Here is a 15,000-nt window from a genome sequence, read left to right on the forward strand (position 1 = left end):
TCACATGCTGTATCCGAGTTGAACCAATTTTGTCGGGAGTGCTTTTTTCAGCTTTCCTCCCAAGTGGCTGGCGTCGTACATGCATCACATGCGGAGGACGGTCCCCACTCTTGTGACTGGGCTTGCATGACAAACGTCTGTGAGGGATCAGTTGGACCTTGTGTGTGTGCACTAAAAATCACATAAAAGCTTGAACTTTTCAACTCTTCTCAGCTTTGTTGGGAGTATTTTTTTTCTGTATATGTATGCTGTTTTTTAATATCTGTATTCCTTGTGGTCATTTTTTGTGGATTGAGGTTTGTGTGGATTGTCAGCGGTCAATACTACACAATGTCCCTCTGGGAGACTTGAAAATATCATTGATCATTGAAGCTTTTCAACTTATTTCTTTATATTACTCCTTTTCATACTATTTGGATGATGCGCTTATCCAGGGCGACTGACACTGAACTAACTACAGGTACAACAGCTTGGGGTTATATGCCTTGCTCAGGGGCACAATGAAAGCCACTAGGAATGAAATCTCACAACCTTCAGGTGTTCCAACTGGACTCCTGACGACTAGATTAGACTAGACCAGGGGTTTTCAACCAGTGGTCCGCGGCCCACTTGTGGTCCGTCAAGACATTGCTGGTGGTCCCTGACCATGAATTCAGTAATGTAGTTACAATGTTGGAATCAATATTTTTATTCAGTGGTGGTCCTGGGGTTGCGTAATGAGTCAGAATGGTGGTCCCTGGATCACAATCAGTTGAAAACCCCAGGACTAGACCACCCACCTATTGTAAATACACTGAGCTAGTTCAACTCTCCTCACCTTTATTGTAGAAGTACTTGTGGTAGTAGTATGCTCCCTGGTCCATATGCTCGAAGTTGTAACGCTTGACCATCTCCCGTTGCAGAGGGTAGTTCTCCCGGGTCACCTCGAGCACGGACACGCCCGCGTTGGAGCAGTGGGAGGTGATGGAGGCCTCCAGGCTGTAGCCTTCCCCTCCGTCGCTGTAGGTGGCGCTGTTGGACCTGGGGACGCCCAGCTTACGCTCGGCTTCCCCGCCGGTCTCGTTGCGGAAGTACGGGCAGCTAAGCACCATTCCGTTGCACTTGCCGTCGCCTTCGTCGGGGTCCGAGCCCAGGTCCTCGCAGCTGCCCAGGGGGGACTCGCAGCCGGGGAGCGGGTCAGCGCTACCATCGCTGGAGCCGCCGCCTCCACTTCCTCCACCGATGCCGACGCCGCCTTGGTGCTGAGAGGCAGCCGAAGCTCCCGTGGTGACGTTCTTTCTGCGGGCGAGGTTGGCGCGGTTGGCGGCCGCCTCGCTGATGTTGAAGAGCACGCTCTGGACGTCGTAGTGGGCGAAGCACTTCTGGAAGCTCTGCGGGCGACCCAGGAGCCGGGCGACCTCGTCCTGCTCCGTGCTGCTGCTGCTCTGCTTCTGCCGCTCGCCGCCGCCGCCATCGCTCTTCATGGTGCGCAGGCGCCGGAAGATTCCAGACGACTCGGTCTTCTCGGACTTCTGCCGCTGCAGCGCGGAGCGCTCGCGCTCCCGGCTGTAGAAGAGCGACGGGTCCACGTAGTCGAGGTTGGAGATGCAGATGATGTCGCCGCGGGCGATCTGCGCCGCCGTCTGGAGGCTTGGCGACAGCGTCGTCGTCGCCGTGGCCGGGGGCGCCGTGTAGTGCAAGAGTTCGGGGAGCGCCTGCGGGGGAGGGGCGCTCGGGAGCTCGGACGGCGCCCCGAGGTCCGGGTCTTGGGGCCTGGCCGTTCCGGAGAAGCCTTGCCCTGTGACGCTCTGGCGGTCGAGGGAGGACGTGCTCCCGTACTCGCGGTGCAGCGACGCGCCCGTGTTGGGGTTAATGGCCGTCTGGTCGACGTCCTCGGCGCCGATGTCGCTGATCGTCACGTCGCTGTTGCTGCGCTGCCGGAGCGGGTTGAACCCGCCTTTGTACGGCGAGCTGTTCAGAAGGTCGGCCAGCCCATACTTGGCCTCCAGGAAGTTGGTGTTGATGACAGACGCTTGGGTCTGTTTCATGCCTCCTCCTCCTCCTCCTCCTCCGTCCTGCGTCTGACCGGGCGGCATGCTGGGAAAGCTCGTCATCAGGCTGTCATAACGGGGCGGTGGGCGGTTGTCGGCGATCTCCTTGCGCGTGGGCCAATCAGACACGCGGGCGCGGACGCCCATCTTGGGCATGGCTGGCGTGCCCTGGACGCTGGTCATGGGCGGTCCCATGTTGCCGTTCAGGGCCTGAAGCTTCTTGTTGAACAGGTTGTCCGTCGTCTGCATCACAAAGCCCTCGAGAGTTCCTGATCAGGCTTCGTCCGGTGCTCTGTGGCCGATGCCCCTCATATCTGAACCTTCGAGGTTTAAATCATCAAATAACAGCCAGAAGAATTGTTCTCATAGTTCTTTCAGTGGTTGAAGAATGGACACTAAGTATACAAACAAACCCAGACCAGGGCTTTGGTAAAGGTGGGCTTGTGACCCATACAACAGGGTGCTCACTAGACGCTCATCTGTGTCCACAGGACAATACCGTGACTGGGAGAGTGGACAGGAAGTGAGGTAATTTCCCTATGCACCTTCATAGCTCGGCACAATGCATCTTGGGTGAATCTGAAATTCAAAAAGAGACAGAAGAAAAAAATCAATGAATAATCAATTATTAACCAATGCTCTCAGACGAGAAACAAGAGGGACAAACCAAAAAATGACGTCTGAGCTGGGAGAGCCCACAATTCGACCTTGGGAGTGTGTAAACGACCTTGGGAGTGTGTAAACCCCCACAAAGCCCTTTCAAATACCTAATTCAACACGACCAGCGGCATCACAACACCATCAAACTGATGAAGCTCAGTCATCTCTGTTGGCCAATGAGAGTAAGGAGACGTGAGGGCCGGCCATTCTGAATCCTATAGGATCCTATAGGCTATCCATGTTTCATGACATAGCATACTTATCTCCATTCGCAGCTTTCCGTATGATCTAAACAATTTGGCCAAGAGGATTGAGGGCTAAACTAGCACCATGTTGTACACTGTACACTGAACACTAAGTATGTGTTTGAGGAGAGCCAATTAAGCTAAAAGGGGAGTTAAGAGTTCAGAATGCATCCATCTGTTTTTTTTTTTTAAGTTTTCTTCTGCTCATCTAGATGTTTCACATGGTAAATGCTATTCACTTCAGTTTCTAAATGTTTGTCTGTAGTCAAGGGCACCGCTCTAAGTGCCCCCAGTGTCCAAAAACAGACCCGTCCCTATTACCTTGATGGATCTGAGCTAAATTGGTTTGAAGAGTGGGAGTTGGAGCCTCCTCTTAGCATAGTAACACAATAATCTCCAAAGAGAGGCCATTTCATTATATATGGAGGGGAAAAAAAAACACAAACAAGTCATGCTCCAAAACCCAAATATGGTGACTCAGCCTAAAGATACATGATGTGACAGCGACCGATGATTCTGTTTCCAAAGCACAATTCCCAAACAAAAACAACCGAGTTCAAGCGGCATTAAACACAGCTAAACATGGCTCTGCTCATGCTCGCGAGGCTTAACCCAACCAACCACCCCTGAGGTCTAATGCGTTTAAATGAGAGGGGAAATGGGTGGGGAGCAACACCGTTGCCTTTCATGCTTTTCAAACAGCAAGTCGTCCATCGGCACAAAATTAATCCTCTCCTGCCTGAGGCCGAGTGATTGAGCACCAGAGGGGCATATTAATACCCTGTTTACCCAGAGGGGCATATTAATACCCTGTTTGGGGTTAAAAAAAAAACAGCACTGCTGTCAAATCTCTGTTCACTGACCCCGATAGCTTGGCAGCCCCGCCTAACTGAGCGCCACTGGAATGGACAATCTTATAATGGACATTCAGCCAGGATATCGGACGCCAATCCCGCTCACAGCTATTATGACCTTTAAACCTATTATTCCCAAAATATTAGCAAAAAGGGATTCTGGATGTACTGTACTATAGATACATACTGTACAGAAGCCAAGCTATTTCAGTGTTTTAATTCATAAAAAAAAACCCTACATCACACAGATTATTGCTCAGCGGAGAGTATAACCGATTACGGTGAGCACCAGGTGTGTGACTCTTACAATGTTTTCCGACCCATTTGTACATTTATTTTTAGGATTTTCTGACCTGCAGGCATTCCCCAGACTTCTTTTTTCTTTTTCTTAAATCAACACATCAGCAAATGAGACACATAATCCGATCACAAGGATCTTACATAAGCAATGTGCATTAAGACAAAGCAAAGAAAAAACAACTAAAGGCTGTGGAATCTTCAGAAGAGCTAACACACACACACACACACACAAGCAAAAACAATCACAATCACACACACACACGAGAGGGGGAGAGAGAGAGAGGGAGAAACACAGATAGTCACTGGAGGATGAATACAGGCCAAAAGCTGTTATCTGTGCGAGTAATGAATTCATCCATTATTGAGCCATACCTATAAATGGTGGATGAAGGTTGGAAACACAGAGCTGGTTGACCCTCATTAAAAGCATGCCCCCCCCCTGCGCCAGAGAAATTGAGTGGCAGTCAGGCGAAACCATGAGATGGAAACGCAAGATAAAAAGGCCATGACAAACAAGCTGCTTTGTTTGTTATTTGTGATTTGTTAGGAGCTATGTGTGCGTGGCAGTGGTGGTGAGTATAAATGCCATCGGTCTGAGAGCTGCTGCATTCTAGAACAGAATAGAGAGGGAGAGATGGATAAGGAGAGAGAGAGGGGGAGGGGGAGAGAAAGAGGCAGAGAGAGGGATAGGGAGAAAGAGAGAGACAGAGAGAGCAAGGAGTAAGCATGAGAGAGAGAGAGGGAGAGAGAAAATGGGACAGAATGGAAAATAGAATGAGCAAAGAATGAGGAAAAGAGGGAGAGAAAGAATGAGGAAGAGAGGGAGAGAAAGAGAGGAAGAAAGAGGGAGAGAAAGAATGAGGAAGAGAGAGAGAGAGAGAGAGACTGTCTATTTTATTTGCTGAGCTGTATGACGAATGAGGCTGGAAGCCGTGATAAATTCTGTTTACTTTGTTACACAAACAAGTCAGAGTCCATTTGCTGGGGAATGAGTCAAAAATGTTGGGCAAAGTGCTAAAGAAGAGGTAATCATGGGCGGTGAGCCACATTCTAACACTGAGGGCTGCTGCTGACCAAGTGCTTCAGGCCAGATAACGGACAAAGACCGACATGATTACTAATCGAATAAAGCACATGAACACACAGAACACATACTAACACACACACAGGCAGCATTTGCTTTGTCACCATATTGATCAACACTTCAAACACCCACTGAACAATGCCCTAATGTCTTTTCCATGCCATGCCATGCTCCCATTCCTTCCTCATGCCAAGCGCTGGCAGACAGGGGCAGGCCACTCACCCTGCCCTCGCCCGTTTAGACGGCCGGCTGGCTCGGCGCTGACAGACAGGCACCAACCGCAAAAGTTTTGTTCCGCCGTCCGTCAAAAGGTTGATGATAGGCACTTTATTTGAGGCCTGCTCAGTCAGGTGGATCCGCTTGCATTCACACTATTCTCTTCTATGCAAGGAGCCTCTCGTTAATAGCATACCTATGACATTGATGATGACGGCAGCTCTAGCATATCAAAGATGTATAAAATCAAATAAAAGCGTTTTTTTTTTCCTGTTCAAAAGTGCTTCTTTGGTGTTTCATGAATGACATTTCAAAGCTGACTGGCCTCGATCCTCACTGCATTATTTTTATACACTGTAGAACTAACTTTGACCCATTATGTTTATACACTATAGAACTAGCTTTGACCCATTATTTTTATACACTGTTGAACCAACTTTGACCCAACTTTTCCACCGGGCCCTTTACGAGCACTGTGGGAGCAGCGGGGCAGCGGTGTCACACACGAGCCAAACTGGACTAAACTCCGTTTAAAGACAATCCCTTTAAGGGGACCGCCTAACTAAACTCCGTTTAAAGGCAATCCCTTTAAGCGGACCGCCTAACTAAACTCCGTTTAAGGGCAATTCCTTTAAGGGGACCGCCTAACTAAACTCCGTTTAAAGGGACCGCCTAGCAATCCCTTTAAGGGGACCGCCTAACTAGACTCCGTTTAAGAGCAATCCCTTTAAGGGGACCGCCTAACTAAACTCTGTTTAAAGGGACCGCCTAGCAATCCCTTTAAGGGGACCGCCTAACTAGACTCCGTTTAAGGGCAATCCCTTTAAGGGGACCGCCTAACTAGACTCCGTTTAAAGACAATCCCTTTAAGGGGACCGCCTAACTAAACTCCGTTTAAAGACAATCCCTTTAAGGGGACCGCCTAACTAGACTCCGTTTAAGGGCAATCCCTTTAAGGGGACCGCCTAACTAAGCCCAGTTAGCCCGGTGGGAGACTGGTGGAATGAGCGGTGCTGGATGGGACGAGGTGGCCGGTGTTGGACATAAGCTAGGATAATAAGACAAAGGCTATGGAGGACACGCGGGCAAATAGGGGACAGGAATGACAAATGCATGACATATGTATGTACCGGTATGTCCACACACACACACACACGCACACACACACAGGCATTTGCTAGCACACTCCCAACACTGGCATACACTCATACGCACACATATACACACACACACAGGCACTTGCTAGCACACTCACAACACTGGCACACACTCATACGCACACATACACAGGCATTTGCTTGCACACTCACTGTCACCCACTCATACGCGCGCACACACACACACACACACACACGCGTGTAAACATAGCTTATATGTGCATTCATATAGCATGTGACACCTCATCCCCCAAACACACACACCTATAAATAGTATATAAATAGTTCACATACGAATAAGCTCATTCCCACTCAGGCCCATATACACAGACACCTAGTTTGTCTCTCTTGCACTGTCCTCTACTTTCAAACAACACTATAAATGTGCACACACACACACACACACACACACACACACACACACACACACACACACACAGGTGCCCTACATCCTTGTCGCCCTTTCCCTCACACACTCCCTCCCTTTGTGGGCGTAAGTAAACACACCAAAGCGAAACGCTGGGCCCCGTGGATGTGCCCACAGCCATGCCTCAGAGCCCGTTACTAAGCAGGGCACACAAACACGGCCCCTGGAGAACCATGGACCTCTCGTTTTCTCTCTCTCTCTCTCTCTGGAGGGGGGATTGGGGGCTCTACTGTAATGTAAGGGGCTGAGCAGGGCAGGCATGTTTATGCATGTTTGTGTATGTGTATGTTTTTTATGTGTATGTGTGTGTGTTTTTTATGTGTGTGTGTGTTTTGTGTGTGTGTGTGTGTGTTTTATGTGTGTATGTTTGTGTGTGTGTGTGTGTTATGTGTGTTGTGTGTGTGTGTGTGTAGGGAGGTTTACGGGGCATGGTGCCCGGCTCCAGTCCCTACATGGGCACGACTCCTTGTCTGACAGCCCCACATCCTTCCCCCCGGGCCAGTGGCACAGTACAGCCCAGGCTGCCAGAAGCTCCATTACCACACCGCACACACAAAACACACACACACACACACACACACAGTCTGTATCTTTGTCTTTCATCTCTGTCTGTCTGTTTCTTTCTCTTTCATCTCTTCCACAGTCTTGATCTTTCATCTCTTCACAGTTTCTCTCCCACTCTATAGTCTGTCTCTTTCCCATCTTGTTCTCCTTCTCTCTCTTACAAACACATCACTCTTTCACTCACGCATGTGTTTTCTCTCTCAGCTTCGATCTCTATGTATGCATCTTCATTTCCCTCCGTCTTTGTCTTTCTCTTTCTGTCACTCTCCTTATTCTCTCTCTTTCTGTCACTCTCCTTATTCTCTCTCTTTCTGTCACTCTCCTTATTCTCTCTCTTTCTGTCACTCTCCTTATTCTCTCTCTCTCTCTCTCTCTCTCTCTCTCTCTCTCTCTTAGATTGGTCTCTCTCTCTCCTTATTAGATTGGTCTCTCTCTCTCTCTCTCTCTCTCTCTCTGCTGCCTGCTTTCACACCATTAAACACTCAATCAGCCATCAGCAGCACACTAAGCCCATTATCCCCACCCTTCTCCACTCACTCTCACACACACCCTAGACGCTATGCTAACGCTAGGCTACCACTGATCAAGCTGCAAGGCTCACACAATGTCCACATACTCTCTCCATCACCACCACCACCACCACCACCGCCCTGGTCTATGGAGCTAAAGGCCGGCACAATCCCCTGAACTGACATGTTCAATACATACAGAATGGATCAGCTGTTAATGAAGTAAACTTAGACTCCTAGGCTACATAGTGTAAAGCAAAGATTCTAAAGTGCTACGCGTAGCACTCTAGAAATCTTTGGTGAAGACATGCGAGAAATACACAGTCAGCCTGAATCACAGAGGCAGCAAGAATCCAAACACAGAGCAATATTAGGAGGGATATGTAGTTTTATAACCCTTTAAGGAATACACTGTTATTATTATTATTATTATTATTATTATAAGCCACCGGGCAGCATTTTAGTTTTGTTTTGCAAAAATGTTGCTGCTTGTAACTTGTATAAACTTTTATAGATCCCTTTTGCACTCTGAGTCACCTCTCGACAGCCTTCTGCCCAGCAGTTAGTCCCTCATGTGATTCGTCTCGTGTCAGATTTAAATGATATTTACATCTGTGCAGTCAGCAGGGGCCTGAGCTGAACACACACACACACACACACACACACGGGTGTCTGCTGGCAGAGCAAAAAACAAGATCAGCATCCAGAGAACACAGTTCACGTCTTTCACCGGGTCAAACCAAGATCACACACTCTCCCTCCCTCCCCTCCCTCCCTCTTTCCCTCCCTCCCTTCCTCCCTCCCTCTCTCTGCAGCAGTGGTAGCTAAGAGCAAGTTAAAGGAGTTATCCGGAGTAAAATGCACTTTAGATCAATTTACGGATGATTGGGAGTACATACGTTGAGTTGACATCAAAATCGTGTCATTCGGATGTGTTTTGAGAAAGTTCGATTTTACCGCTTTTAGTCAAAAAAACGTTAGCCTGGAAGTGACCAGGGCAAGTCATTTTGCCGCTACAAAACGCTACTTTTATACCTCTTCTACAGTTCCAAACAACATTACACTTACGTGGTAGTGAGTAGAGGGTCCCTAAAGCCAAACCAAAGTATCCCGAGGTCTTTATGTGGTCGGATAGAGAGTCCAGCATGAATTTCATCAAGCCAGTACCTTTTCGAAATGTTGCCATCTTTGCTGCCATCTTTAGGGGAAAGTCCGTGAGTCGATTGCCAAGTGCTCTGGAAATTCACAATTTCGTCGCCATTAAAAAAAAAACATAGTCCAGTATTTCTTCGAAATTGAAATGAAGTTGTATGGACTGGACTATGTTTAAAAAAAAAAAAAAAAAAAACGGCGATTTAAATTGTGAATTTCCAGAGCTACTCCACACTCGCAATCGACTCCCACCGACTTTCCCTAAAGACGCCAGCTGCAGCAGCAACATTTCCGAAAGGTACTGGCTTGATGAAATTCATTCTGGACTCTATCCGACCACATAAAGACCTCGGGATACTTCGGGTTTGGCTTTAGGGACCCTACTCACTACCACGTAAGTGTAATGTTGTTTGGAACTGTAGAAGAGGTATAAAAATAGCGCTTTTGTAGCGGCGAAATGATATGCCCTGGTCACTTCCAGGCTAACGAAGTTTTGACTAAAACGGTAAAATCGAACTTTCTCAAAACACATCCGAATGACATGATTTTGATGTCAACTCAACGTATGTACTCCCAATCATCCGTAAATTGATCTAAAGTGCATTTTACTCCGGATAATTCCTTTAACTGACACCGTGCATCCAATTTGTTTGAATGGAGAATGAGAGGGGTGGGGAGAAAAAGACCAAATTTCTGACAAGTAATCAGAGCGTGCTGCTTCTGATTTTTAAATAGGTTAACCCACTCTTCTGCCTCCATCTCTGCCTGTGTGTGTGTGTGTGTGTGTGTGTGTGTGTGTGTGTGTGTGTGTGTGTGTGTCTCCTGGTTGGCTGCTTGGGTCTCGTTAAAAGAGCGTAAGTGGCTCAGTACGTGCCCTGCTGCTGCTGCTGTCTGGGCCGCCTGTTCGGATGGCTATAATGAGACACAGCGGTCGCGCCCTTAATGCCAATCGCTCCATAGGGAATTACTCCAGAGAGAGAGAGAGAGAGAGAGAGAGAGAGAGAGAGAGAGAGAGAGAGAGAGAGAGAGAGAGAGAGAGAGAGAGAGAGAGAGAGAGAAGGAGGAAGGGAGGAGAGAGAGAGAGAGAGAGAGAGAGATAGCCAGGAGGAACTAGATCATTTCACATATACAGTACATTCCTGCATTCCATTAATACTCTCTGGGTATGCAGGCCTGAATAACACACACACACACACACACACACACACACACACACACACACACAATGTTCCCACTCACATACACCCATATGGACAACATTAACGTATACACACAAAGAGTATCCTCATCCCCATATAGACTGCATTTCTACACACGTACACACACACACACAGGACTGACATACCTCACCAGCCCTGCCCTAATCCTATACCGTGGCCTGCTTAACAGACAGCGCACTGCTGCACTGCTTTAAGCAGAGACTGTCAGCTCGGTGAAACAAAAGCTCCATCTGCAGAAATGATCATCCTGGGAGGAAAACAAACAGGGCACAAGGAGGACAAGAACAGGGGGATGATGTTCTTTTGAGTGGACGGAGTGAGAAAGGCGGGATGGAGGGATAAGTGGAAAAGTTGAAAAAAAAACAAGCACAAACAAAACCAGAGGACCTATGAAAGTCAGAGAGAGAGAGAGGGAGAGGGAGGGAGGAGAGAAACAAAAGGAAGGAAAGACCCTGCTGAGAAGTGATGACAAACCCCAGGAGGCATGCTGGAAGGGATAGCAGTGTGTGTGTGTGTGTGTGTGTGTGTGTGTGTGTGTGTGTGTGTGAGCAAGTGAGAGAGAGATAATTGATGTGTATGGGTATTTTTGTCAAAAACTGTCAAAACTATGCTTTGTGGAAATGGGTTTTGTGCACATTTGCCATTGAGCCAGAGTACATAGATTGTTATGTGTATATGCCAGAGAGAGAGAGAGAGAGAGAAAAAAAACATGTAATGTGCGTGTGTGTGTGTGAAAATGAGAGAGAAGAACTGTGACCTTTTCCATTTGTGTGTGTGTGTGTGTGTAGGGGGTTCAGACAGACACATCAAAGAGAGCAGAGCGCTGGAGGAGCGGGCTGGACTGTAAACGACCCTCCCTCCTTACCTCCCTCCTTACCTCCCTCTGGTGAGCTGGTCGTTGGTCTCGGACCAAACAAACACAGAGAACCCCCAATGACCTGGGACCAGGGTCAGGCCTGGGGCAGCCACATGGGGGAGCAGAGGGCTCAGGTCACAGAAAGGAATGAGAGAGAGAGAGAGAGAGAGAGAGAGAGAGAGAGAGAGAGAGAGAGAGAGAAGACAGAAGATAAGAAAAGTCAGTAACAAAGAAAGAAAGAAAGAAGAAAGAAAGAAAAGAAAGAAAGAAAGAAAGACTAAGAGAGTCAAAGAATAGGGAAAAGAGAAGCAGACTATGTGTGTGCGTTCATACTCTTTCATGTGTGTGTGTGTATGTATGTATGTATGTATATGTGTGTGTGTGTATGTATCCAAGTCTGTATGAACTTGGGCTCCCCTTCTTCCTGAAATAGATGTGACAGTTGGGAATGCAAACGGAATGCTGGAAACCTCCACCAGTCTCTCCATTCTCTGCCCACAACCAAAGCTCAGGCGCTCTCTCTCTCACACACACACACACACACACCAAAAGCCCAAGCACTCAGGGCTGCAGCCCAACTGCACCACCACTGCAGACACGCAGCTACAAAATGCTCGGCACAACAATACTCTGGCACAGGTTGAGGGAACTGTTTCGGTAAGGCGTAGCCCGGCAGATTGTGTGTGTGTGTGTGTGTATGTATAGAACTGAATTTCCTTGTGCGCTACTGGGCGTTTCTTTTCCAGCAATTTTGAGCTAAGCGGCGCAGGATCCATGTGACAGATCAGGGTTTATCAATAAAGCTGACTTCTGCACCGTGCATGATAAGGTGTGTGATTGTCTTTTGTTGAATGCTGTTATCACAGTTTAGGTGGGGTGTGTGCAAGTTTGTGAGTCTCTTTGTGTGTGTCCATAAATGTTTAGGGAGTGTATACAGTGTGTGTGTGTGTGTGTGTGTGTGTGTGTGTGTGTGGGGGAGGGGGACGGGTTTGTGTTCTGGGGCCCTGCTTTGGTATCTCTTTTGTTACTGTGGCCACATGTTATTTCATGCTGTGTGTGTGTGTGTGTGTGTGTGTGTGTGTAGACAGACAGGCTGCATCTCCTCTTTCTGTTTGACCCGGATGACGCATATCAGCTGTTTAAATAAATCAGAGGAGAGCTGTGGGAAGCACAAATTCTTGTATGCACTCTCTGACACGGGCCCTCCTGCAGACACATAAACATCGTCGCACACACATTTCCACACTTTCTAGAAATCAGTCACACACAGACACACTAACATACATTAGTGTGTGTATCTAACAATGTCTATCTTCTGACAAGCACGATAAAGTCATACAGTCACACAAATCACTGTTTCTTTCTCTATGCCATTCTGCGACACACACACACACACACACACACACAAAACATCTGGCAGGGTCATGTGGTGAGCAGAGTGTCCACCCAGTGAGAGAGGGAGGGGAGGGAGTGAATGTGGCAAAGCTCCCTCTGGGAGATTAAGGTTTGTTTGGGGTAGATAAAGACTGACGTGATGTTAGTGCTGAGCTTACTGCTACACTTCACACCAGCACAGCACAGCACAGCACAGCACAGCACAGCACAGCACAGCACAGCACAGCACAGCACAGCACAGCACAGCACAGCACAGCACAGCACAGCACAGCACAGCAACAACTGGTACACTGAACTACGAATACAGCAAAGAGTAGCAGATTAAGACACATTACTGTAGATGATGGATCTAAATGAGTGAGAGAAAGAGAGAGAGAGAGATAGAGGGAGGGAAGGATGGATGGAGGGAGGGAGAGAGAGAACGAGAGGGAGGAGAGGGAAAAGGAAGGAAGGAAGGAAGGGAAAGTAAGAGTTTCTCCATCTGGTTCTCCTTGTCAAAACCTCTGTGGTGCAGCTTCGCTCTTCACGTGAGAAAGTCACACAGGAGAGTAAACTCACACCTAGAGTGAACCTGGTGATCCCCACCCATTAGAGGGCTCTTTGGTATGCTTCGCCCCCTAATTTGGGGCATTAGGGGCCCCAGTCCTACCAGCGCTGGCCCCCGCGTAATGCCTTCCATATGGGCCTGGACAGACAGACAGACAGCCAGCCAGCCAGCACACTGAACTCTTAGAGAGAACCGGCTCGGGCTCTCACTACTGGGAAATACATGGACACACCCAGGAAAGATGAGTGAGAGAGAGAGTCAGAGAGGAGGAGGAGAGAGGTAGAGAGAGAGGGGGGGTGAGCGAGAGGGCTTAGAGGGAGAGGGGGGTGAAATAGAGAAATCATTTTCATTGTCAACTGTCTATACATGTCCACACATAGACGTCTCTTAATCTTTATACAGTATGATTGCATCAGCATTTTGACATAGAAACTGAAGGAAAAAAGTAACTGAGAGAGAGAGAAAGAGAAGAGAGAGAGAGAGAGAGAGAGAGAGAGAGAGAGAGAGAGAGAGAGAGAGAGAGAGAGAGAGAGAGAGAGAGAGAAGACATGTGAAAAGGAGAATGGGAGGAGGAGGTTTAGAGAAGTGAGAGAGAGGTAGGAGGAGAAGAAGAAGAAGGAGAGAATAAGATAAAACAACACAAACACTACAGAAGAAGGCTATAAATTACTGAAGCCCCCGTAACCTTGCAACTCCACGAAATCCCCAGTATTGTAATGAATCAGTACCTAAGTCAACACTCCCCTGTCCACTCTGACTAGGTCAGCTCGTTAGTGCAGGAGAGGAGAAAAGATCTGGGAATTAGGTCATCCTCTGGCTTTAATTAAGAGTTAATTAAGGCATAACGAGTCTGACCTCAGGGATGGGCTGAATGATATAATTGTTTGTGTTGCTGTGCGCAACAGTTTGTATGTGTTTTTTTTTTTTTTTTTTTTTTTTTTCCCCATCAGACGTGGAGACGCTTGACACCTGTCTGGCCCTGAGGTGGTGTGTGTGTGTGAGGGGGTGGGGAGACGTGAGAATGGAGGCCTACATACCTGACTGACTGATTGACAACAACAACTCCAGGCCAAACACACACACACACACACACACACACACACACACACACACACACACACACACGCAAAGTCATGAGACAATCTCTCCTACATGCAAACACACACCAAGGCACATGCACGCACACACACACACACACACACACACACACACACACACACACACACACACGCAAAGTCATGAGACAATCTCTCCTACATGCAAACACACACCAAGGCACATGCACGCACACACACACACACACACACCTAAATGTGCAAGGTCATTAAGGTCGTGCATACACGCCTGCTACACAAATGCATGCATGTTGGTGCATAAAGACGCACCGAGACAGACCAAAACAAAAAGCCACAAAGACTTTCATTTACATGCAGAGTAAATGCACTGATATATACACAGTATAGTCGTATGCCTTTATGAAAGGTCCACTATATGGAAACACACAAACACGATGCACATATATTTATATATGCACGCACACACACACACAGAGACCACATTCAGAAACCACCATCACATGTTCGACCACAGACACACACAAACACACAATCACACACAGAGAGAGAGAGAGAGAGAGAGAGAGAGAGAGAGAGAGAGAGAGAGAGAGAGCACATATGAGATGCCATTCCCTTCAATTTTCACGGCGTCTCCCTGACAGCGCTTCCTGTGTAAACAATGGCGTTGGCGGGCAGAAGACACTCAGTCATTAGCATCTAATTGGATTT

The 15,000-nt window shown here is 47.9% G+C and overlaps 1 protein-coding gene across 1 annotated transcript in view; it reads right to left on the reverse strand.

Annotated features, from left to right (window-relative positions):
- sipa1l2 (signal-induced proliferation-associated 1 like 2) overlaps positions 1–15,000 on the reverse strand; it is a 109,257-nt gene that overhangs the window by 62,580 nt on the left and 31,677 nt on the right. The window contains 1 exon segment of the mRNA XM_048248997.1: positions 818–2,609. Within this exon segment, the coding sequence (XP_048104954.1) occupies positions 818–2,279 (1,462 nt within the window). The 5' untranslated portion in view covers positions 2,280–2,609.

This window comes from Alosa alosa, chromosome 7 (genome assembly GCF_017589495.1).
Source record: "Alosa alosa isolate M-15738 ecotype Scorff River chromosome 7, AALO_Geno_1.1, whole genome shotgun sequence".
Taxonomy (NCBI): Eukaryota; Metazoa; Chordata; class Actinopteri; order Clupeiformes; family Clupeidae; genus Alosa; species Alosa alosa.